Raw genomic sequence first — 26,162 nt, forward strand, 5'->3', positions numbered from 1 at the left:
AACTACTGACCTTCATGAAATATTACTTTGAATTTAATTCCTTTTAGGTTTCATTCATATTATTATAGTAGCTTAATCCAATTTGAAAGAGAGTTAAATATTTTGATTTATTTATATAAATAGTTTGCTCTTCTTTTAAAAAAAATTGTTTTATCTTTCTGCAACCGTCCTTAACCGTAAATAGCAGTGAAAACAAACTTTTAAATTTAATAGGTTAAAACAGTTTTAGTGATTCATATTATTTTGTGATTGTTTTTTTGAACTTTATTATTTTGTGATTGTTGTAAAATGACAATAACCATTATCAACTGTAAAAATGTGTTGCGGATGATAATCCAAGTACTGCCTTAACTCGAATATACACGGGCAAGCTCAGAAAAAAAAACCGTACTATCTAGAGTCTACACGTAACATTGTGTTAGCTCTCTAATATAAACTAGATCGTGCGGGTGTTAATTTTCTTTATCTTGTTCGTACTAAATGTTATACATTATTGCTATGTGTATTAATTTTAAATTTTGAGAAATAAAAATATGTTTAAAATGTGTTTAAATAAACAATGTGTACTAATGTGATTCTTTTGACACGCTGCTGCAATCTTTATACCATATAAAACAGAAAAAGAAACAGATTTATAAACCAATAGAATAGAAAAAACTTATAAAAGTTGAAACAAATGCAAGTACAGATTCATCTGAGAGGATGCACTCAAATGTGTCGTCTCCAAAACTGGTGTTTTGTTTCCAACAATGAAGAACTTTAACTCGAATTTTACAATTGTTTCTTAAAGGTTTCACACCATCTATCATAACTAAAGTGCTAGGTTTCGACATTGTGTTTATTTGGGAGTTTTTGTGAATGTCGTATGGTGAATAAAAGTCGAGTATTTATAGACAAAATTTTGTGAGGTGAAAAAGAATATTTCACATTCAATTAATTCAACCATAATAAATAAAAAATATCACAATTTGATCGACTCCTAGATTTTCGCTTGGAAAATATACTTGGAGAAGGGGATTTTCCATAACTGATTATTTAAACAACTTAGAGAAGGGTTTTTCTATAAAAGAATATTGACTGTATTTTAAAGGAAAAAAAATATCCGATAATCAATTACATTAACCATAGTAAATACTAAGAACATCGATTTTATTGTTTCCTAGATTTTAGGTTTGATAGAATAAACTTGGAGAAGAATATTTTCTATAACTGATTTTTAAAACTTGCGATGTTATTAAATCTGATATTGTAAGCATGTTAAATCAACTTGGAGAAATGGTTTTGCAATAAAAGATTATTTAGTGTATATTTAAATTGAGAGATTTCAATTTTTTAAAGGAACAATATGGACCAATCTTAAGATGAATTATATATAATTGCAATATGGACAAACAGATGAATTATATATAATTGCAATGTGGACCAATCTTTAGAAAGCTGGATGAGTGTGAGCATGATGGTTTTTATTACAAATACTATGTCTAATTTGTATATGATCATGGCATGGATTATGGTTGCACATTTGAGTTGATCTGATATATTAGTATCTAATTTCTATGTATGTGATGATTCATATGTATCTTAGTATTCTTACTATATATATATATTATATATAAATTCATATGGACAAACAAATGAATGGTACGTATTTCATAGAATGGTATCTATATATTATATCTATATATTATATATAATTGCAATATGGACAAACATGTGAATTATGTATAATTGCAATATAATTGTAAGATTTTAGTTTCAGAGCAATGGTACGTATTATATTCTTAGTATATAAATCGACATGTAATAATGGTACGTATTAAATCCATATGTAATAATATATGGAAACCGTATATGGTATGTATTATAAATAAGGGATGATGTTTAATTTAAATATAAGAAGTCCACCTTTAAAATCTACCTAGAAGAAGTTGTAATGTTTCTGTTTTAATAAGATAGATTAGAGTGCAACTACTTTCTTTACTTTATACAGAATCTTTGAAACCCGTCTTCTTTTTCCATTATGCTGACTATTAATTCTTATAATATAAATTAGGACCATTCTTTTAAATAGATTATTTTTATCATAAGAAACATCCTAAAAAATAAATGACCAAAATAAATTTCACAAAAAAATAAAAACCTTTATACCTAGATATATAAACACTACAAGAAAATACGCTGAATTCCGACGGAGGTTCTGACGGACCAAAATATCGTCGGACAATTTTTGACGACTTTCCGACCAATTTCTGACGAAAGCCAAAAATACGAAGTCGTCGGAATTTCGTCGGTATATTCCGACGGAATTCTGACAAAACAGGGTTCGTCGGTATATACCGACGACTATCCGACGATATTTCGATCAACAAATATATCTGTTATGGTCGTCGGTATTCCGTCGGAAAATACTGACGGAATTCTGACGAAATGGAGTTCGTCGGTATATACCGACGACTATCCGACGATATTTCGATCGACAAATATAATCGTTGTGGTCGTCGGTATTCCGTCAGAAAAGACCGACGAATTTCCAACGGACTATGTGACCGTTGCCGACAAATCCATATGACCGTTGAGCATTTTACTGAGTTTGGACTTGATGCTGTTGTACATTCAGAGCCAGAAGCTGAGATTGGGTAGTTTGATGAAGATTCAGAAGATTCGGATTAGGTTTTTTTTTCCTCGATCCGTCGGAATTCCGTCGGCATATACCGACGGATTACCGACGAACTAGGCCAGTTCATCGGTAATCCGTCAGTATATGCCGACGGAATTCCGATGACATAGGGTTTCATTGATTATTGTATACTTCCTCGATAATTCGTCGGTATATTCCGACGACATACCGATGAACTAGTCTAGTTCGTCGGTAATTCGTCGGAATATACCGACGGAATTCCGAGAACATGTGTTTCAAAACAATTTCAAACATAAAAGTCTATAAATTTAGATGCCAAAACTACAAAAATAACACATAATAAGTGTTTAGTATAGTATTAGATCGCAACCATTCAAATATAACAACTCATTAAAATAAATGTTTATGCATATCAATGTTTTTATAACATCTCATCTTAACACTCATATACTTATACAATCATATTCATCTAATCTTACTACAAAAAATGTTATTGTGTAAAATTGTGTTATAAAAACATTTTTATTGTTAAATATTTATGCAAATACTATATATATTATCAAAGATTAGGATTTTGCATTTAGAAACTTGTAATCAACCCCTAAACACTATGTCGTCGGAATTCTCTCGGTAAAGTTCGTCAGTATTCCGTCGGAATATACTGACGAATCCGTGTCCGTCGGAACTTTTATTTACCCGGGAAAACCAAACCGCGTGAAAATTTTCGCGCACCGCCAATTGGTTTATATTTAATGATTCCGACGGAATACTGACGAACCCGTGTCCGTCGGAATCATTAAATATAACTACCCTTCTTCTTCCTTCTTCGTCATTTCCGCCTCTCTCTCTATCCTCTCCGCCGTTTCTCTCTCTTTCACGGCGATTCCGGCGGTTTTCGAGCTCCCATCCCCGGCGATTCCTCTACCCACGCTCATATATCTTCCCCCAAACCCGAAATCATTTAAGAATCATCCTAACCTTTGTTTATTTCAATTTTTAGGGTTTTGGAGGTTAGATCTCCGATTTGAGGTTGTTTGATTGAATGTTTTAGGATTGAATGGATAGTTTAGGATATATAAGTTAGGATTGTTATTTGGATTGTTGTTTTAGTTTTTTTTGGAATTATTTGGTGTTTTTGTTAAAATTCAAAACGTTTTACTATTTTTAAAACGTTTTTTGATTTTTAAAAACGTTTTTTCAAGTTTACAGTTTAAACTATGTATAATAAAACGTTTTTTAATTTTTTTTTATTTTTAAAACCATTTTTTAATTTTCTTTTTTATTTTTAAAAACATTTTTTGATTTTTAAAACGTTTTTGATTTTTAAAAACATTTTTTTATTTTGAAAAACGTTTCTAGATGTAAAAATCATTTTAATTAATTTGACAACCTTTTATATATTAATTTGACAACTTTTTATATATTTGTAAATATATAAATGAAAACATTAAAAATAGAAATGATTTGAAAAGAATTTTGATGTATTAATTTTTTTTGGTCCGAGGAATCACCCCGCTCCGCAGCCCGTCGACGTAGTTCGGTTAGCACTTCCCGTGCATCGGGATCGTCTCACGAACAAAACTTGTTTCCCGCATATATTCCCGCTCCACCTCCCGCTCATGCTCAACAGAATCCGGGGGTCATGACAGTTGAACTATTGGTTCAACAACCGGGTCGAGAGCATCTCCCGGTTCTCCATCCCACCGCACGACGAGGACATTGCACTTGGTTAGTATTTTTTTATTTATAGCATTATGTTTTTTTCCATTAATTAACTTGCTAACTTGTATCTTTTTTAAAGGTTCACCAAGTTGAGTAATGGCATTAGCAGGAGCATCAACCAGATGATGTATTCCATGCTCCAAATTGGATATTCGAAGTGCAGTGAGATCCCTCAGGAAGACCAAGAGTTGTGGTTTCGTCACAACGCTACTATCCAAGCTGAGAATGCCACTATCCTTACTGAGTTGGCATCCCAAAAGAAGACCAACGCCGAGATAATGGAGAAGCTAAACCGTTTCTTTTCTTCGAGTTCTTAGTTTTTCCTGAATTTTAAAACTTTCTGAATGTTTTTTTTAATATTTCGGTTTGTATGAATTTAAATTCTATAATATTATTAGTTTTCAATTTCAGATTTATTTTAATTAAATTTATAAAATTGCAAAATTTAATTCTTTAATAAAAATATTTAAAAATGCAAAATTTAAATATATATTAAAAATTGGAAATACTGACGAACTGCGGTCCTCGAAAAATACCGACGAACATCGGTTCGTCGAAAAATACTGACGAACCATGTCCCTCGGAAAATACTCACGAACAAAGTTCGTCGGTATTTTCCGAGGACCGCAGTTCGTCAGTATTTTCCGAGGGACATGGTTCGTCAGTATTTCCAATTTTCCGATGACCACTGTTGTCGGAGCTGTTATCGGAATGTGGTCAGAAGTTCGTCAGAATAAAGTTTCTCGGTATTCGTCATAAATTCGTCGGTGTGACTGACGAAATTCCGACGAAATTCAAAATTCCGACGAAATGATACTGACGGACAGTTTCGTCAGAAATTCGTCAAAATATGCCTATTCCGACGACATTCTGACGAATTCGTCCGTCAGTATCCGCCTGCTTTCTGATGGATACTGACGGACGGAATACTGACGAACCCGTGTCCGTCGGAATCATTAAATATAACTACCGAGGGAATTCCGACGACATAGTGTTTAGGGGTTGATTACAAGTTTCTAAATGCAAAATCCTAATCTTTGATAATATATATAGTATTTGCATAAATATTTAAGTATAAGTTGATCGAAATATCGTCGATAATATATATAGTATTTGCATAAATCCTAATCTTTGATAATATATATAGTATTTGCATAAATACCGACGACCATAACGGATATATTTGTAGATCGAAATATCGTCGGATAGTCGTCGGTATATACCGACGAATCCTGTTTTGTCAGAATTCCATCGGAATATACCGACGAAATTCTGACGACTTCGTATTTTTGGCTTTCGTCAGAAATTGGTCGGAAAGTCGTCAAAATTGTCCGACGACAGTTTGGTCCGTCAGAACCTCCGTCGGAATTCAGTGTATTTTCTTGTAATGATCATTTGTTTCATCATTACCAGTTTCTTTCATCGTCGTCATATGTTTTCTTCTCATCTCTTTCCATTGTTTTTTATTCTCTACTACCTACTATACCAACACAAAAAAAAACATTCCTTTGTTGTCTGCAGAAGCACCTTCTCCTCATCCGCTATTACAAACTTTTCCTCTGTCATCGTCGGCTAATAAAAATTAATCGGAGAAAGTGAATTTCTTATTCTTATGTTCTATGGTATTATGTATATATATAATAGAAATTAAACACAATACATAAATAAATATTTGTTATGTTTTGTTGTTGCACATTTTTATGAAACTATTGGTTTATACTTATTAATCAAAATTAAGCATTTACGAATGATAACATATTGGTTATGTTATTGAAAGTCAAATAAGGTTAAAAGGTGTTGAATACCGTGAAAACTAGTAAAAACTTATACAGTGGACTAGTGAAAACTATACTATTTATAAGAGTTTATACTATTTATTTATCAATTTATTATTTCATTATTTTTATAACGTATACAAATGGAATGGATCTAGACAGTCTCTACTATATCTTATACACGAAAAGCAAATAATATGTGGGCTTTTTTCAAGAAGGGGCTAAGAATTCAAGTCAATTGCAAAACCAACCCCTTTTTCTCATTACTATTCATCAATGAATTTTCCAAACCATCCTTATGTTTTCGAAATATTTACAAAACTACCATTATTTTTTTTTTAAATAAAATCGAAAATTAGTAAAAACCAATTACACCCTAAGCATCTATTATTATTTACAACAATGCCATCATCATCAATTTTACAACCACCATTGAACCACCATGTTTGAGCTCATAAAAGCTCAATAACTCAATTTTAACCACTTTTTCTTTTCTCTAACTCAACAAATCTTTCATTTCCTCTACATTTCTATCTAACAAACTCTCACAACTTTCATTTTCATCTCACAAATTTCACATTTTTCGAGTTTCTTCATTAGTAAATCGTCAAAGATGCTTCCTTTTGCTCAGTTTATGAGTTTGGACGGTTGAAAGGGTCGGAATCGATGTTCACACCGGCAAAAGATAGCTGTTTACATGGTTTTCACCACTTTTTCAGTCTGTGTCGCGATGGTAGACTGATTTATATGTCTACACAAATGTGTAGACGTACGATTCCGTCTATTTGTCAACGAAGAAGTCAGTTTCGCAATTGACCTTTTTAACTTTTTTTTTGTAACGCAGACTTCCCCAACAGTCTACATCCTTACCTTTGACTACAAAAACAAAAATCTACGTAGACCTACCAAGACGGCTACGTAAAAGAGGTTAGTTTTACATTTGACCTCACTTTTGACTTTCTTAAGTATACTTCAAAAGAAGTCTACGAAATGTAGGCTGCCAAAGAAGTCTACTTAAGGTCAGTTTTGCATTTGACCAAAACATTGACTTCGTTGAATAGGTTAGTTTTGTATTTGACTAAAATGTTTTTAAATAAAATAAATATTTTTTAAATTGTAGACTTCCAATGCAGTGTACGCATTTTTCACAAAAAAATATAGACTGTTCGTGAAGTCTACATATTTATTTTGGTCAAATGCAAAACCAACTCATGGGTTTTGAAGTTAGACCTTATGCGAAGTCTACGAATCTGTAGACTACATATGAAATCTACATTCAAAAGTCAAACAATGGTCAATTGCAAAACCAACCTATGGGTTTTGAAGTTAGACCTTATGCGACGTCTACGAAACATGTAGACTACATATGAAATCTACCTTCGAAAGTCAAAACTTGGGTGAATTCTGGTCAATAATAAAAACGAACCTTTTTAATGTGGTAGACTAAAACGGAAGTCTAAATGTATAAATTCAAAACTTGGATGAGTTTCTGGTCAAATAAAAAAAGTAACCCGTAAAATTTTCAATTGCAAAAACTAACCCAAAAAGTAGACTGACACGGACGTCTACACTGTCGTAGACTGACACGAACGTCTACACTGTCGTAGACTGATTGAAAAGTCTACGTAGGAAAATAAATTAAAACTGAATTTATGTATTATTTATAAAGTTTATTCTAGATTTTTTTGTTTGAAAGTGTGTATTAGTTAATCCTAATAGGTTGGAGTGATTTTGAAAAGAAAAACTGTTGTAGTTATGAAATTATAATACTTTTGGTTTGAGTACATAGTTTGCTAATAAGTGTTGACGTCTTTGTAAGTCTACATCTATAAAAAAAATTTAACATAGAATGCTTCAGTTACTTATTTTATACAGAGAATGAGTGGTGAAAAACTCTTTTATAGCAGTTTGTGATATGGTCGTTGAGTTAAGGTATTTCTTACCAAATCTATGTTGATCAGCTTGTATGATGATCAAGTCATCTCAAAGAGCATTTCTTTGCCAAGTTTGGGTTGTAATTGTAAGTCTCATGTTATTTTATTTTCATTCTTGTAAAATAATACCATTCACAGTTTTATCACATGTTATATAAGATCAACATTTGATATTGTACTACGGTGGACACAAGAGTCTGAATACAGCAGTAAGTTTTTTGTCATCTTCTTGTTAAATAATATTAACTACAGTTTGTTCACATGTTAAGTGAGATCAACACTTGATAACAACAAAAATTTCAAGTACTACCGAGGATACAAGGTGTTGAACTGAGCCAAATGAAGCAAAGCAAAGTAAAATAAAAAGATTCCTAAATAGAGATTTTATTAAGATTATTTAAAAGAATCAATCAGAATAAACGTTAGCAGTTGACTATACAAGACAAAAACACTAAGTCCCCTCTTTTAAGAAACAAACGTCATTTTTTTAAGTTTTGCTTTGAATACAACATACCCAACAGACTCAATAACAGCCGGTACAAAATCTGCAATGCCACTATAAGTGTAGCCTGGGTAAGTAGCTTCACTTCTACCAAACAAGTAAGTCCTAACCTATACACCAAAAACAATATCACCCGTAAAGCAGCCACCTGTAAAATTATATCCAATAAAGTAACAAGTTTGTTTTGAAGGTGTTTTTTTACGAGCCCACATCATTGATGCACGATAACAAAGCAATAAGCTAAAGGTTTATCAAAATGTTACCATAACATCCATTCTTTGCGTAGCTTCCCTGCTTCCCAACAGATGCAACAACAACAACACAAAGACAAGAAGATCAATATCATCTTATAACTTTAGCTAGTGTCATATACATACACAAACATGGATTTTTAAACATGTTTACCATGAGACACAGGAACTTGAACCAACTGCATCTCAGGGCAAGCAGCTTTAGCCTCTGCACCTCGCATAGAACTGCAAATTTCACCATAAAAGAGTGATCTTTTAATCTAAACACAACATATCTAGTTAAAACAAAGTCTCTTACCGATCTCATAGATCAATAGAATGTCGAATCTAAGAAGAGGACCTTCTTGCTAATACATTTTTTATATGATATTCCAATTTGTCGATAACGCCTCGCAGATTCCTGAAACTGAAGAAAGCAAAGAAACCTCATTCAGATCATATGTTTTCATTATTTAAAAGATTCTTTTTATTTCTTTCTATCTACAAAAGGATATGTGATTTGAGGAAAATGACTTACCCGCCACAAAATCATCGATATAGTCACACTCTATTTTCGCTGAGTACTTGCGGCCCGCCAAATACATGATAGGCACACCAGGAACCTGCAAACCAACAGAAGTTACCAAGCAAATATTTCAGGAATGGACGGTAAAAAGAAAAGAAGCACAGACGTATCAAATTATCTTTTACCTTTCGAATTCTTCGCTTCAAGTCTCTATCACAAGTAGCCACCATGAATCACTTATGCTGTAAAAGAAAAACAAGAACAAGCATCTCAAAGGAAACATACAACAGACTAGAGAGTATATCCTTAAAACGAATCTGGGATACAAAGTTCAGCAAGAGCAAGCGGAAGCATGCATTTTACCTGAGTAACTCTGTCAACAAGACAATCATCAGCGTATGTCCCTTTGTGTACACAAGGTAGTCTTTCGAAGCAAGGATCCTTCGCAATCCTGCCAAAAACTCAAACCAATTACAAATCCACGGACGAAAACAAATGCACTAAATAAAAAAACCCTTTCTTTTAAGGCAAATAAAAATACCTAAGAGCAACACGATACTTCTAGCCTAACTTCTCAAGCTCAGCCATGATGCAGTCCGTGATACAAGGAGTGCCTTCAAATCCGAAATGATCAAAGGAGAGTAAGAAGAATCTTGCATATAATAACTTAAAGAAACCTACTAAAGTTGAAGTAACTCACATTTTGCGTTCAAACAGAACATCATTCCATTCTCGATATCAATCTATTGTATACAACAAATAGGCAAAACGAAGGACAGTAGTTAGAATAAGTTCCACGAAGACAATAACACTAAAAAGATCGATTACAGCTCTGTGGATTGGTTTGTACCTTGTTCTGGATAGAGAAGTTGATGAAATTAGTATCCACCAGAACTCGGTAAGGAGGAACCATGTTAGTGTTGTGAGAAAAGAACATCCCTGATGGAACATTTGGTCTGATCCCAAAAACAAAAAATTTAAATCTAAAGATTAAAACACACACACACAGAAAAAGATTACAACTTTGCAAAAGGGTTTAGCTAAATTTCTAAGCTTACACGTTTCTGGGAAGTTCAGTGAGGCCTTTCTTGATCGGATTCAGAACTCCTCCTTGTAACTGAAGAAGAAGAAAAACAAAATTAGCTTTAGGAAAAGGCCATCAAATTTCGAGGAAGAAGAGTCGTTTGACTTACTGCTTCAATCCGCTTTGTGGCTTATTGTTTTCTTCATGACAGCAAACTTCTAAGGCTTCTTCGCCCTTTCCATCTTTGAATCAAAGAGTAACAGAAAACCCTAGAATGAAGCAGAGGGATGGCGAGAGGTTTTAGGATTTGTTCGAAAGGTACGAGAGACGGGAGACAAGACATTGAAGACCAACTCTCAAATAACGCCCCAAGTAAAAGCCCAAACACAGGGATGGCGACAGCTTAATCGCAGAGAGGTTGGAGATGATGAAGGGTGTCGTGGAAATCACCATGAGAGAGACAAGGCGTGGATTAGGGTTTTTTATCCAACAAACTTGAGAAAGGGTATTTATATGCTGGATAACTTTTCTGGTTAGGTTAAAAAAAGTTTGGTTTACTTTGTTTAGGTTAATTATTTTTGTTAAATCCGGTTAAGTTATATTTTGTGTGTAGACTTCTTCGTATGTTTACAACGATTTTTTTTTCGTTTTTTTAAAAAAATTTAAAATATGATTTACCAATGTTTTTTTTTAATTTTAAATATTCATAATATGTGTTACAAAAAAAATATTCATAATATATGTTACAAAAAAATATATTCATAATTGGAACATTTAATTTAAAATTAAAGATATACACGAATAAAATAGACTGTCAGAGACGTCTGCAGATTTATAGACTTTATTGTAGGTCTACGAAACTCTAAACCACAAATCTCAAACCCTAAATAGTTTGCTTGATACTCAAAAAGTCTCATTTACTGTATCAAATATCAAAATTACATAAAATATAAACTACTAAACATTAATAAACAAATTTAAGTCAATAAAACAAAAAAATCAAAATCTAAAGTCTAATTCTAAAAATCTACCACTAAAAGACCTATCATGCTATAACATTTTGTTTCTAAACTATGAACATTGTTTATATCATGGATACCAATTTAGTATATATTCTTTAAAATTGTTCAGTTATATAAAATTTTAATATATTTACTTCATACTATCTATTATATTGATGATTAGGTAAAATCTATCACAATAATTATTTTTAAACTAAATATTAGATAAAATTTTGGTGTAGACTATACATCAAGTCTATAAATTAGACTTTGCTGGAGGTCTAAATATATGTAGACTTTCTTCTTCTACATGTAGACTTCCAAAAGGGTGGAAACGTAAATACTCCTCTGTTTTTTTTGTTTGTTCATAAGGACTAAGTAGTATTTTCATCTTCTATTTAGGTTGGTTCTGCATTTGACTGAAATTAGAGTACACTAATGCATTTGACTTCAATATTTAGGTTGATTTTAGCAATTCTCCCATAATATGTGGCGAATAATTTTGTGACGTTGGCATATTTGGTGATTTGATAAGAAACAATGGAAGCTTTTGTTATGTCGCTTCATCCCTTGCCTCTCTTTCAACATCGCCATCCATTGTCTTCTCTTCCGTAAATTTGATTATTTGACAAATTCATAATTCAAGTCTATCGTGTAAATTATTTATATAATAATATAGTTTAATATCACAAAATATTATGTATTATTTTAAAATTATGATATTTGGAATTAAAGTTTATATTTAGATTTTGGGTTTAGTAATTGAGATTTAGGATTTAGTATTTTGAGGGTGGGGTGAGGTTAGAGGGTTTAGTGTTTAGCATTTAAGGTTGAGTTGGGTTTAGTATTTAGGAAGTTTGGATGGCATCTATAAATGATAGTAACTTGCTCAATTTTTAGTGGCAGATCATTCTATTCCTTATACAAAAATGCAATACTTTTTAAATTTTGTTAAATATAATAGAACAATATTTTTCATACTACAAAATAATAAGACAAAAATTCCAAACTCAATTTTATCGTCTTTTTAGTCATCCACGCACTTGTAGATTTTATATTGCTTATTATTGTTCTATGTATAATAAATATGTTTCTGTAATGTGGCTTCATTACGAGATTTGATAGTAAATAGTACTCCTAGCAAAAAGCATCAACATCATCCATTTTATCTCTCTATGACCGAGTATTTGTTAATTGTAAACTAGATTAGGACCCGCCCTAAAGGGCGGAAATTGATTTGTCAAATTTTAATTAATAATATATGGTATATATAATATGTGTATATAATATTATATATATTTTGTGTAACATTTATATATATATATATATACATATTAGACATATATATAATATTTTATTAAATATATATAGAATTTAATAGTGTTATAATTTGTGTTGTACTTGTTATTAGTTTGTATTTAATCTTCTTTTATTTTTAGTATAATAATTTGCATTTTCACACTTTTTACCTTTTAACTTATACACATAGTTATGCCTTTTTTCAAAAAAAAAACTTATACACATAGTCTCGTAAAATGTAATATATAAAAAAACATATTTAAAAAATCTACTGACCATATGCCACCATTATTTGGTTGTTTGAACAAAAAAATCATGTTCTTGTATAACTGTGTATGTTGTGATATGATGTAGGTGAAGAGTAAACATATGGAAGTAAAGTTAGTGATACGAACATGAGCCTATGTTGGTCTATGCCACAATTATTTGGTTTTTGGAAGATCAATGAGCATAAGCATACACGGTCTGGAATGATATAGAACTCGTTGATTTAAGAGTGGTTCAGTTTTATATTATCTAATTAGGGCTGGGCAAAAAATCCGAACCCGAAAAACCGAACCGAACCCGATCCAAAAAAGTAGCACCGAACCCGTACCAAAATTGATTAAATATCCGAACGGATTCAAAATTTCGGTATTTAAAGAACCGAAACCGAACCCGATCCGAACCGAAATATTTTGGGTACCCGAATGTATCCGAAATAAATTTATATACTTGAATATATACATTATTTTTATATATAATGTATATTAAAAATATTAAAAATATATAAGATACCTTTTAATTTTCCAAAATACTCGGAAAATATATGCAAATAGTCAAAAGTAAATGTTTAAAATAGCTAAAATATACTGAAAACACCAAAATAGTTAAATATCTATTGATTCTTTATCCAAATATTCAAAGAAAACTAATTTATGTGTTAAATTAAGGTATTTTGGCATATATGTTATGAAAATTTATATGTAATATATTATCTTTCTTATAGATTTTGAAAATTTAAAGTATATAATAAATTTTGAAAATTTAAAAATATTTTAAATGGGTTATCCGAACCCGAACCAAACCCGTAAAGATCCGAACCGAACCGGAACCGAAATTTAAAAATATCCGGATGGGGCTGAAATCTTTGACCCCGAAAACCCGAAACCCGAATGGACTGAACCGAAACCCGAATGGGTACCCGAACGCCCAGTCTTAGATCTAATTATATTAAGATATTAACCAAAAATATTATAAAAGTGTTACTGGTTAGGTTTAACTAATTTATGTTGGTTAAGATTTGGTTTAATTTAAATTGGTAGGTTGCATTGTATAGGAAACATCATATATTCTAACAACAATTATGAAAGAGTCCAAAATTTAAATGAGAACTTCAAATAGTAGATAATCCCTAAATTAATAGATTAGAAGTATAACCTGAGCAAATTTGAAGTACATGTTAGTTTGTTAATAATGTTTAGAATCAATGTCATATGCTTAATTTAACTTCAAAATATAGTTAGATAGCAAATAAGTCCACATATAAATACAAATAATTAAAACTATTAATAAAAACTAAAAAAAAACTTTTCGACGACAATTGATATATATATACTGTATATAGTATTTTAAAACATGTTTCTGGTTTGTCATATAACAAGCAACTTTTGTAAGATAAATTGAATTAAGTGATTTAAGATTTGACGTTTTCTTGTGTATTTTTGACTTATGTTATCAATCTTGTGTATTTTTGACTTATGTTATCAATTGTTTACTTTTTTTTTCCACAGTGAAATTCAGCTTTACGCGTTCTAGAACAACGTTTGAGACAGACTCACATTCAAAAGGGTAATGAGAGCACATGAAGAAGTTACAAAACAGACACAAATTTTGATGCATGTAGATAGTAGGAGTAGGACCCTTCAGGAAGAACGAAACTAGCTCCTCTGGACCGCGTCGCGTGTGAGGACTATCGTTGCCCGAAAAGCTGAACTAATTCGCAACATGAGACTGCCATGTTATTAAAATTATACTATTTCATAACCTATATCCCATCATATTCACCGTAGATGTTATGATAATTAAATGTTCAGTTTTATATTTATCTCATGTATAAATTGAAAGAATCAGTATCGACGCTAAACCACCAAATTACCAAATATCTGCACAATTTTTATTTTTCAGAGGTTTATTTAAGCAAGTAAGACACGCACGTTACTGGTTGACACATTGGCGAACTAGCACTGTATGTAATTTTCTCTTTCTTTCTATAATTAACAGTAAATGAAACAAATTCTTCTCAAATTTAATCAATCATTGAGAACGCAGTTTGATTTCAGGTTATACGCCTGAACTAGCGGGATCACAATATTAGTTTCTCGATTACCATGATTAATAAACCCAGTGCTCCCTGAATAGAGTGTGTTCAACGTTTACTCCAGTGTTTATTGTTAAGAGTAATGATCATAGACTAATTTCATTTATCTTATCTAATTAACTAAGACATACATTCAATTCAAAACAAAAAAAACTAAGACATACATGACTACATTCTTTGTATTTACTTTTAGTCAATTTAAATAAAGAAATGTTAATTATGTATAAATCTACTGTAGTTATATATAGAGCTGAGCATTGTTACTCGTTACTCGCTTTAAACTCGCTACTCGACCCATATTCGTCTTGAAAATTCAAGTATTCGGTGTTATCAAGGTAAGTAACAAATCGAAAATTTTCATTACTTGTAAGGCCAAGTCAAGTATCAAGTATCATTATTATTTTTAGTACTTGACTCGTTCGCCCCGATACTTGCTCAATTACTTTCTATTTGTTACATGATCTATTAATTATTTTTTCGTATTTGTCTTTTCTTTTACTTGCATTTAGGGTTGAACATAAATATTCATTATTCTTCTTATACATGTTACTTATTTGTTATCCATCTTTAGTTTAAAATATTCGTCATCATCTAGTCAAATATGACATAATAATAAGTATTAAAATTTTTAATTATATGACTTGTTATTACTTGTTACTTATTTAGAGGAGACATTATTTATCTATCTTCTCTATAATACAAACATATATTTCATTTAAAGTAATTCATATGTTATTTTAAATAGAATAGGCAAAACATACTTTTATACCTATTAGATATATATTTCTAATAGAGTATTGTTCAATAAATATTTTTTAAATATTCTGAAAACTCGTAAATAGTTCATAAGTACTCGTAAATATTTTACAAGTACTCGTAAATAGTTTACAAGTACTCGTAAATAATAAGTAATCGTAAATAATAAGTAATAGATCAAGGGAAGTAACTTGCAAGTAATTCATTTTTGATCAAATACTCGAAATAGCAAATACTTGTTTCTAACAAGTCAAGTACAAGTCGAAAATTTTATTATCCGTACAAGACAAGTCAAGTCGCAAGTACATGCAAAATTACAAGTACTCACCTTGTGCCCAGCCCTAGTTATATATACTGTATATATCATTTTTGGTATTTTATTAAAGATAACATTATACTAAATTTGGTGTTCTGTTTGACTTGACCTATGTATTTCAGGGTCCGAAATTTTAAGTAAAACTTAAGTGACCTAATTAAGGATCTTGTCTTTTTCTACAAGGGGTGAGCACGACTCTGTGCTTCCATTCAGAACTGGTCCTAGGTTTGTTAAACTATAAATCCAACTTTTTTTTTTGTTCTTTTGGACCTGTAGTAACTTGTCATTTTAAAATGAAAAACATTAATCAAGTTATCGTGTATACCAAATTAAGAGCCATAGTGTGACTATGAAGTAATAAACTGGAAACTATAACATGCATCCCATTTTTCCTGAATACAATTAAAGCATAGTGTCAAGCTCAAACATTTTTTCATAGTGAAGAGTGTTTTCCCTATACTTGTTTGGTTAGATGAACACTTGTATACTAAAAGAGGCTAAACTCTATGTGACCCAATTAGGTATAATATTGGGCCGAGCCCGACATTTTACAGTAATTGATAGTATATTCGGGTTAGTGTTTAACCAAACCGGTTTAACACTCCGGGATCCTGTCGTTTGCACGCACGTGTGGTATATTGTACGGTCGTGTACTATGTACGGAATAAAAAATATATTCGACAAAAAGAATATTAATGTAACAAGAAAAAGCCAACCAGTTATTATCGTCAATACAAGTCAGTAAATAAATGGTTTTAATTTTGTTTTTTTATTAACTAAAATACGAAGAAAATAGGAATTGGGCTAATTTGTTATTTTTTTTCTTTTTTGTTAACCAATTTGTTATTCATTTTAAAAGTGTAAAAATAGGAAGCTGAATTGCTGCGTTAGAGTTTGCACAGTAGGAGAGAGTGTGTGTGTGTGTGAGGGGAAAGGGAAGAGAAGAGAGAAGAGAGAGCGTTTCGATTAGTTTTACGATCTTGAGAAAAATAGCATCTCCTTCTCCGTTCATTTGGCCGGAGATCCGCCGTCCGAATCGGTATCCCGCGTTCGCGACTTCCCTTTGATGAACGATCCTCCCGATCGATTCGAGGTAATCCGCGGATTTTGGAATCTAGGGATTTTGCTCGTGTCTTGTCTCCCAAGCCTTAGGGTTTCCTAGGGAATGTTGATGCGTTTAAGGAATCAATCGTTTGTGGTGATGAACATTTAGGTCATAATATCTTAAACGTTTTCTTGATTTTGATTTGATTATCACAGTGGGGAGCTGATCTCTCACAATCGTGATCTCTTTGTACAATGGGGCGTCGGAGAATAAGATCAAGGATACGGAAAAGCCATTTCTACACGTTTAAATGCCTAAGACCAAAAACTCTCGAAGGTCAAGGTCCTCACATCATTAACGGACCTGGATACACCAGAATCGTTCACTGCAACCAGCCTCAGATGCACTTGGCTAAAGTCCTTAGGTACACCTCCAACTACGTCTCCACCACTAGGTACAACCTCATCACTTTCCTACCTAAATGCTTGTACGAGCAGTTCCACCGCGTCGCCAACTTCTACTTCCTAGTAGCCGCCATCCTCTCCGTGTTCCCTCTCTCCCCGTTCAACAAGTGGAGCATGATCGCGCCGTTGATCTTCGTGGTGGGGCTCAGCATGGGGAAAGAGGCGTTGGAGGACTGGCGGAGGTTTATGCAGGACGTGAAAGTGAACTCGAGGAAGGCCACTGTTCATAGAGGGGATGGGGATTTCGGGCGTAGGAAGTGGAAGAAGATCCGTGTGGGTGATGTGGTGAAGGTGGAGAAAGATCAGTTCTTTCCGGCTGATTTGCTCTTGTTGTCGTCGAGTTACGAGGATGGGATCTGTTATGTGGAGACGATGAACTTGGATGGGGAGACGAACTTGAAAGTCAAGAGGTGTTTGGATGTTACACTGCCTTTGGAACGGGATGATGCTTTTCAGAGTTTCACCGGGACTATCAAATGTGAAGATCCTAATCCAAACTTGTATACGTTTGTTGGGAATCTTGAGTATGACGGTCAGGTTTATCCGCTTGATCCTAGCCAGATTCTGCTGAGAGACTCCAAGCTCAGGAACACGTCTTATGTCTACGGGGTGGCGATATTTACTGGTCATGACACAAAGGTCATGCAGAATTCTACTAAATCTCCTTCGAAAAGAAGCAGAATTGAAAAGAGGATGGATTACATCATATATTCTCTGTTTGCCCTCCTTGTGCTCGTCTCCTTTATCAGCTCACTGGGGTTTGCAGTGATGACAAAGATGCATATGGGAGATTGGTGGTACTTACGACCAGACAAGCCTGAGCGCTTAACAAATCCAAGAAATCCTTTCCACGCTTGGGTTGTCCATTTGATCACTGCTGTCTTGCTGTATGGGTACTTGATCCCCATCTCACTCTATGTTTCCATCGAGCTCGTAAAAGTTTTGCAGGCAACTTTCATAAACCAAGATTTGCACATGTATGATAGCGAGAGCGGGACTCCAGCTCAAGCACGCACATCGAATTTGAATGAAGAGCTGGGACAAGTTGATACGATCCTTTCTGATAAAACTGGAACTTTGACATGTAACCAGATGGACTTTCTGAAATGCTCCATCGCGGGCACTTCTTACGGTGTTCGTGCCAGTGAAGTAGAACTAGCTGCTGCAAAGCAGATGGCGATGGATCTAGAAGAGGAGCAGGGTGAAGACTTGACTGACCCTCCAAGGACTAGAGGAAGGATACATAGCTATGCTAAGATTCCCACCAGGTCACCATCAGAGATTGAGTTGGAGACTGTAGTCACTGCTACTGACGAAAGGGATCAGACGCATTCCACTGGTGTCAAGGGGTTCAGCTTTGAGGATAAGCGTCTCATGGATGGAAACTGGTTATATGAACCCAATTCAGATGACATTTTGATGTTTATGCGTATACTGGCGGTTTGTCACACTGCTATTCCCGAGGTGGATGAAGATACTGGAAAGTGTACTTATGAAGCAGAGTCTCCTGACGAAGTCGCTTTCCTTGTTGCAGCTGGGGAGTTTGGTTTTGGGTTTAGTAAAAGAACTCAGTCAAGTGTGTTTATCAATGAAAGATTCTCAGGCCAACCAGTTGAAAGGTGAGACTGTAGTGGTAAAGTTTTCAGTTATTTATATTAGTTTTCAGTGAACATACATCTAACCACGTGCAGGATACTTTACAGAGAATACAAAGTTTTAAATGTTTTGGACTTCACTAGCAAAAGAAAAAGAATGTCTGTCATCGTCCGTGATGAGGAAGGGCAGATATTTCTACTCTGTAAAGGTGCTGACAGGTTGGCCACATAACTTCTGGCACTTCCATAGTGTATCAGTTCTTCTGAAGTAAAATATAATGCTTTATGTAAAAATCTTGCAGCATAATCTTTGACCGGTTATCTAAGAATGGTAAAACATACCTGGAAGCCACTTCCAAGCATTTGAATGGATACGGTGAAGCAGGTTTACGAACGTTGGCGCTCAGTTATAGAAAGCTGGATGAGAATGAGTATTCGGTATGGAACAGTGAATTTCACGAAGCCAAAACTTCCGTTGGAGCGGACAGAGATGAAATGCTCGAAAAAGTATCTGATACGATGGAGAAGGATTTGATTCTTGTGGGTGCTACTGCGGTGGAAGACAAACTGCAGAAAGGGGTATGTAGTGGAAGTTTATTTATGATTATTACCGAGACGCTAAATTTTGAACATTTGTTTCAGCTTACTGTTTGTTGTTCGTTTCAGGTTCCACAATGCATAGATAAACTTGCCCAAGCTGGTCTGAAGATATGGGTTTTGACAGGAGATAAGATGGAGACAGCAATTAACATAGGGTGTGTGTTCTTCTATGTTGCTGATAATACTACGTCCTGGAACTTTTTTTTTTAATAATAATTGATACTAACTGCAGTTAAGTTTTCTCTTTGTTTTCCAAATGCAGATATGCCTGCAGTTTACTGCGACAGGGTATGAAGCAGATATCCATAGCACTTAAAAATGAGGAGGGATCATCCCAAGACCCCGAAGCTGTATATGTATTAGGCTATGTGCTATAGAAAACTACAGTACTGTTTCAGTGGAAACTTGCAATTGATGTGAGATCTCGTTTTTTTTTGTTGGCCAGGCTGCGAGACAGAGCATTTTGATGCAGATTTTAAATGCTTCACAGATGATCAAACTAGAGAAAGACCCACATGCGGCGTTTGCTTTGATCATTGATGGGAAGACGCTTACATATGCTTTGGAAGATGGTCTTAAGTATCAGTTCCTTGCACTGGCAGTTGACTGTGCTTCAGTGATATGCTGTCGTGTCTCTCCAAAGCAGAAAGCACTTGTAAGATTGATTCACCACAAAAATTAATAATATCTTATTATAGTTGGTGGGAATCACTTATATTTTGTGTGTGTGTTTTTAGGTAACGAGGCTAGCAAAAGAAGGAACAGGAAAAACAACTTTGGCAATTGGTGATGGTGCGAATGATGTTGGAATGATTCAAGAAGCCGATATAGGTATAGGAATCAGTGGCGTGGAAGGCATGCAGGTACCGTTTTCCCATACAAAGAGAGACATATCTATGTTGCTCTGTTCCTTTCCTAACCGTTTTTTTTTTTTGCAGGCGGTGATGGCGAGCGACTTCTCCATAGCTCAGTTCCGGTTTCTAGAGAGACTACTTGTTGTCCACGGGCACTGGTGCTATAAAAGAATAGCCCAGATGGTAACTATCTGTGATCTCATGTGCAGACGATTCCATCGTAACCCATTAAACTAGATACCAATCTGATCTTAATTCATGTTCTTTGCTGACAGATCTGTTACTTCTTCTACAAGAACATAACATTTGGTCTAACTCTATTCTACTTCGAAGCTTTCACGGGGTTTTCTGGTCAAGCCATATACAATGACTCCTATTTGTTGCTGTTCAATGTTATACTCACTTCTCTCCCGGTCATCTCCCTTGGAGTTTTTGAGCAAGACGTGTCTTCAGAAGTTTGCTTGCAGGTTAGCTTCTCTCTAAATATCCAAAATCTAAACCTCAGACCCTTCTTCTAACCTTAAGTTTCTCTTTGGCTCTCTCTATAGTTCCCTGCATTGTACCAGCAAGGCCCCAAGAACCTGTTCTTCGACTGGTACAGAATCCTCGGGTGGATGGGAAATGGAGTCTACGCATCCGTAGTAATCTTCGCCCTCAACCTTGGCATCTTCCATGTCCAATCTTTCTGTTCCAATGGCCAAACAGCAGATATGAACACAATGGGAACCGCAATGTTCACTTGTATTATCTGGGCAGTGAATGTACAGATCGCTTTAACCATGAGCCACTTCACTTGGATCCAACACGCCTTGATCTGGGGAAGTATCTTCACCTGGTACATCTTCCTTGCCCTGTTCGGCATGTTACCTCCGAAAATATCAGGCAACATCTTCCACATGCTCCTCGAAGCTCTAGCACCTGCACCAATCTTCTGGCTCACCACACTCCTGGTCATAGCCGCCACAACACTTCCTTACTTGGCTCACATCTCGTTCCAGAGATCGGTAAACCCTCTGGACCACCACATCATCCAAGAGATCAAGCATTTCAGAATCGACGTCCAGGACGAGCGTATGTGGACAAGAGAGAGATCCAAGGCTAGACAGAAGACCAAGATTGGATTCACAGCTCGTGTTGATGCCAAGATCCGCCAGCTGAGAGGGAAGCTCCAGAGGAAACACTCTATTCTGAGTGTTATGAGCGGTATGAGTGGTACGAGCGCGGCCTCAGCATCAAGTGAGACGACAACGTCCACCACACATCATAGTTGATCCAGTAAGTTGTTTTTTCTTCTTTTTCTTCTTCTGGTTCCCTCTTTCTTGAGAAAAGATGAATGATAGGAAATAAAGAATCTTGTACTGTGCGAGTTCGTGTGTATACTAACAGAGAAAATAGATTCTTATAAATAGTTTTGGAAGAAAGTATTGTCATATTCAGAGGTGGTTTCATTCATTATCTGTCTCATTCAAAGACTATAATCTTTATATGATATAAATGCAAGAGAGAGTGAAAGAAAATATTTCAATTTTGTTTCCTGTATTTGTTACAGGTATATAAAAAACATACACTCAGCAAGAAGAGATTCATATACTTTTATAGATTGAGAAAGAAAAAAGAAAGTGAGGGAGAGAATATATATATTCAAGAATCAAGAAATACCGATAATGTGTTTGAACCATTTGAAGCTTTTTCTAATGGATCCTTTCATCTTCTGTTCAACTGAGTAAACCTTATAGCCAGCGACTCTTCTCTTCCTCCTCGATTCCGGATCGCTGAAACTCCAGCTTCTTGACGCCCCGCGATCAGCGTTTGGAACGCTTTTGCTTTTCCTTACCTTCACCTGGTAATCGTTTGTCTGATCGGCAGCTGGGAGGTTTCCAGACGCGGTGGCTGCTGATGGTTCCATTTCTTTGTAATAGTTATCCATAGAGGTGGTGGCTTCGTGATTTGGGTTTTGGTCTAACGAACTAGAGACTTCCTGGTCTTTTACAAAGTTTATAGAAGGCGACTTTTACAAAGTTTATAAGAGGACATCACCGAAATGATTTTTTTCATTTTCGAATAATCAAATGTGACTTTTCTTGGCAATCAATTAACAACTTCATGCGGAGCTGGTATGGTCAAGGACCCACGTTTTTTCTTATCAATGTTGGAACAATTAAGTTCTAAAACTTACAAATCGAAAACAACTTTGAATACGTAACATCGGTGTGAAGCATTAGACTTTTATGTTTTATTATTCCTATGCTTTGTCGTAGCTAGATTTGTGTTGTGTGGATGTGATGCTTTCCCATCTATTTTCAATAGGCACGTGGAATTGTCCAAAGCGGTAATTCCACACTGGAACTAAACTGACGAAATTTCTCATTTTTTTAAGTTTTCAACAAAATTTCATTTCGTGGTTTCTCAAAGGAACTATGCAGAACTTTCAGACCAATAATTTCATTTGAAAGTAACAATGCTAGCAAACTTTGTCGGTGGTGGGTTTGTAAATATCAAACTTAAATGGGACATCAGCCAGAGAAAAAAAAACTACACTTTGATGTAATCTTAGGCCTTCGGCCCAACATATGCTTAATACTTAAGCCCATCATGCTATAGAACTTAAGGGTCACCTTCAAATACGAACATGATGACTTTTGTGTAACTTTCACTTAAAAAAGTAAGTGTAATCCTAACTACTTCAGAACCGAAAATGGAAAATGATTAAAAGCAAAACTTTCACGAAAAGATTTGATACAAAGAAAAGACAACAAACCTGAAACAAATAACACTCCATATCATTTCAAAAATAAAAATGGTCACAACAGAGAGAGATTATGTTCGTAGAACAGTAGGTGAAAACACACAAGAGAAACAAGCTGATGTAGAGAGAGAGAGAGAGATGATAGGGTATCAAAATCAGAACAAAGAGAGAGTGCCTTAGGAAAACAAGTAAACCTTTCTTCTCCGGTGATAATACTTCTCCTTCACAGCAGATCAGCAACGTTCGAAGGCAGCTCCTCAACAACCACATTATAAAACTTCTGAATATCAAACAACATCCTCTCATCATCCTTGGTCACAAAGTTGATCGCCACACCTTTCCTCCCAAACCTCCCACTCCTTCCGATACGGTGCAGGTAGTTCTCAGGCTGAGTCGGCAAATCGTAGTTGATCACCAGCGACACCTGCTGCACATCGATCCCACGAGCCAACAGATCAGTCGTAATAAGCACACGCGAGGAGCCAGACCTGAACTCCCTCATGATAATGTCCCTCGTGTTCTGGTCCATGTCTCCGTGAGTCGCAGAGACGGTATGGTCACGCCCCCTCATCTTGTCGGTGAGCCAGTCCACCTTCCTCCTCGTGTTCACGAAGATGACGCTCTGAGTGATGGCCAGCGTCTCGTAGAGATCACAAAGCGTCTCGAGCTTCCACTCCTCCTTCTCCACGTTCACGTAGAACTGCTTGATACCTTCCAAGGTGAGCTCGTCGCGCTTCACAAGTATCCTCACCGGCTTGCTCATGAACTTCCTCGTGATCTCGAGAGCCTCGGGAGGCATGGTCGCCGAGAAGACTCCGACCTGGATCTTGGGAGGGAGGAGCTGGAAGATGTCGTAGATCTGGTCCTTGAACCCGCGGGAGAGCATCTCGTCGGCCTCGTCAAGAACGAACATCTTGATGTGGTCGGCGCGGAGGGACTGCCTCTTCAGCATGTCGAAGACGCGTCCAGGGGTGCCCACGACGACGTGGACACCCGCCTGGAGAATGCGCTGGTCCTCGCGGACGCTGGTCCCGCCTACGCAGGCGTGGACCTTGACGCCGAGGTAGTCGCCGAGGGCTCTCATGACCTTCTCGATCTGCTGGGCGAGCTCTCGTGTCGGGGCGAGGACGAGGGCCTGGCACTGGACGAGGGTGTAGTCTAGCTGCTGGAGGACGCCGGAGCAGAAAGTGGCGGTTTTGCCGGTACCGGACTGGGCCTGCTGGATCACGTCGAGGCCTTTGCAGAAGGGTACGATTCCTCTTTGCTGAATAGCAGATGGCTTCTCAAAACCTTTACACAAAAAGAGTTACACAAACACATGAGGTGAAGCTTTCTTTAGTGGTTCATTGATTGTATCATCAGAGGACGTACCGTAAGCGTAGATACCCCTGAGGAGATTCTCTTGAAGACCCATGGCGTCGAAGCTGTCGTGAGACTCGTCATAAGAGGTGAAGAACTCGTCCTGTCCTTCGAGACTGTTTAACCAATACAGACACAAAATTAGCAACTAACAAGTGGAAAGAAAGTGGGCAAAAACTCAAAGAAGAGAAACTGACACATCGTTTAACTTCTGGTCGAACTGACGAGCATCAAACTGAGTGCCTTCTGGTGCGGATCCTGCCATGACTACATACATAAACAGAACAAACAACAAGTTTTAGACACAACAGAAACAAACTACTCATCAGCCTATTTCTCCATAGTAAAACAAACATAGTGAGCTTTGAGATTAAAACAAAAAAAAAAGACAGTTTTTAAGTTGTCTAAAGAACATCAAACACAGAGAGAAAAAAATAAGAGCTTAGAAGTTTTGTTTTTAGAGATCCTATGACAAGTATTCGTCATCATCTGAGAAAAAAAAGAAGGAAGATTCGTAGTGGGCTAAAGATAAAACACGATCTAAGAAAAAAAGAATCGGCCCGTAAAGTTTTAAGATTTCGATATAAATCTGAAGAAAGTTGTATACTTTCAAATCAAACTTCCGAGCTATATATATATATATATATATATATATATATATATATCTTCCAGAATCAGAATCCAATAAAGAGGGTCTCACAGGGAACGAGGAGAAAAGAGAGATGCATACCTGGAGCGAAGAGTAGAGTGATATTTTTCTTTTTTTTGGTTTTAACTTAGGGAGGCTGATTCTCCCAAACTCGGATCTAACTGGCGAAGAGGGAGAGAGATGGATAAAGAGCGAAGATTGAGAGAGGCTTTTTGAGTCTGGGAACGAATCGTAAAGAGGGCAGCGAGCAAAACGCGTTGTTATCTTTTATATGGCTTCCTCTCTCTCTTTTTCTTTTTCTTTTCTTTTTTTACAGGAGTCGTGTTAGGGTTCCCTTCTCGAGAGGAAAACCTTCTCCTATTCTTTCCTCGATTTCCGGTTTTGCCCCTTTCTTCATTAGTTCCGGTCCGGACAAGGATTTCCCAAAGACTAGTTTCGTGTTCGTGTCTTAATTCGAGTTACAAAGCTTTGTGGCATACTGTAATAAGAAAAATGAACAGTTAATTTAGTGGAAAAGTTAGGAACGCTTATTCTTATTTATTTAGTTACCTCAAAAGAGAAGATTCTTATTAGTTATTTTTATGTTCTTCTACCAACCAAGGCTAGCTTTCCATCTCTCCCGCCAACTTTTTGATTGCTTTGTGACGTGTAACTAAGCAGCTTTCGAGGAGGAGTTACTCAAGTGAACAAAGTCATTTTCTCTATGTTTTTTTGAACAAATCCAATCCATTTTTACAAGTCATGTCAAGAATCATCGGGTGAGATCCG

The 26,162-nt window shown here is 35.4% G+C and overlaps 3 protein-coding genes and 1 pseudogene across 6 annotated transcripts in view; 1 reads left to right on the plus strand and 3 right to left on the minus strand.

Annotated features, from left to right (window-relative positions):
- Nucleotides 1-9,043, minus strand: part of LOC108858027 (uncharacterized) — a 13,593-nt gene extending 4,550 nt beyond the window's left edge. The window contains exons 1-3 of the mRNA XM_057010752.1: nt 8,977-9,043; nt 8,835-8,862; nt 8,584-8,676 (exon numbers count right to left, since the gene is read on the minus strand). Of these exons, the coding sequence (XP_056866732.1) occupies nt 8,584-8,676; nt 8,835-8,862; nt 8,977-9,043 (188 nt within the window). The remainder of the gene's footprint in view (nt 1-8,583; nt 8,677-8,834; nt 8,863-8,976) is intronic.
- LOC108858028 (uncharacterized) lies at nt 8,436-10,694 on the minus strand (annotated as a pseudogene).
- A 6,257-nt stretch (nt 10,695-16,951) lies between these two features.
- LOC108863092 (probable phospholipid-transporting ATPase 7) lies at nt 16,952-22,750 on the plus strand. Of its 3 annotated transcripts, XM_018637401.2 has the most exons (12): nt 16,952-17,175; nt 17,343-19,210; nt 19,295-19,405; nt 19,489-19,765; nt 19,853-19,941; nt 20,049-20,142; nt 20,232-20,441; nt 20,524-20,649; nt 20,725-20,823; nt 20,916-21,107; nt 21,189-21,915; nt 22,190-22,750. In XM_018637401.2, exons 2-11 carry the CDS (start codon nt 17,382-17,384, stop codon nt 21,909-21,911), a joined length of 3,750 nt encoding a protein of 1,249 aa, XP_018492903.1. In that variant the 5' UTR covers nt 16,952-17,175; nt 17,343-17,381; the 3' UTR covers nt 21,912-21,915; nt 22,190-22,750. The 3 variants fall into 3 exon arrangements, with proteins under 3 accessions (XP_018492903.1, XP_018492902.1, XP_018492904.1); XM_018637400.2 differs by lacking the exon at nt 22,190-22,750 and having other exon boundaries at nt 21,189-22,104; XM_018637402.2 differs by lacking the exon at nt 22,190-22,750 and having other exon boundaries at nt 20,049-20,136; nt 21,189-22,104.
- Nucleotides 22,751-23,399: 649 nt separating this feature from the next.
- LOC108863212 (eukaryotic initiation factor 4A-1) lies at nt 23,400-25,710 on the minus strand. Of its 2 annotated transcripts, XM_018637555.2 has the most exons (4): nt 25,476-25,710; nt 24,943-25,012; nt 24,758-24,861; nt 23,400-24,676 (listed from the first exon to the last, which is right to left on the minus strand). In XM_018637555.2, the coding sequence occupies exons 2-4, from the start codon at nt 25,008-25,010 to the stop codon at nt 23,610-23,612; spliced, it is 1,239 nt and encodes a 412-aa protein (XP_018493057.1). In that variant the 5' UTR covers nt 25,011-25,012; nt 25,476-25,710; the 3' UTR covers nt 23,400-23,609. The 2 variants fall into 2 exon arrangements, with proteins under 2 accessions (XP_018493057.1, XP_018493056.1); XM_018637554.2 differs by lacking the exon at nt 25,476-25,710 and having other exon boundaries at nt 24,943-25,022.
- Nucleotides 25,711-26,162: the final 452 nt, after the last annotated feature.

This window comes from Raphanus sativus, chromosome 5, assembly GCF_000801105.2.
Source record: "Raphanus sativus cultivar WK10039 chromosome 5, ASM80110v3, whole genome shotgun sequence".
In the NCBI taxonomy this organism is placed as follows: domain Eukaryota; kingdom Viridiplantae; phylum Streptophyta; class Magnoliopsida; order Brassicales; family Brassicaceae; genus Raphanus; species Raphanus sativus.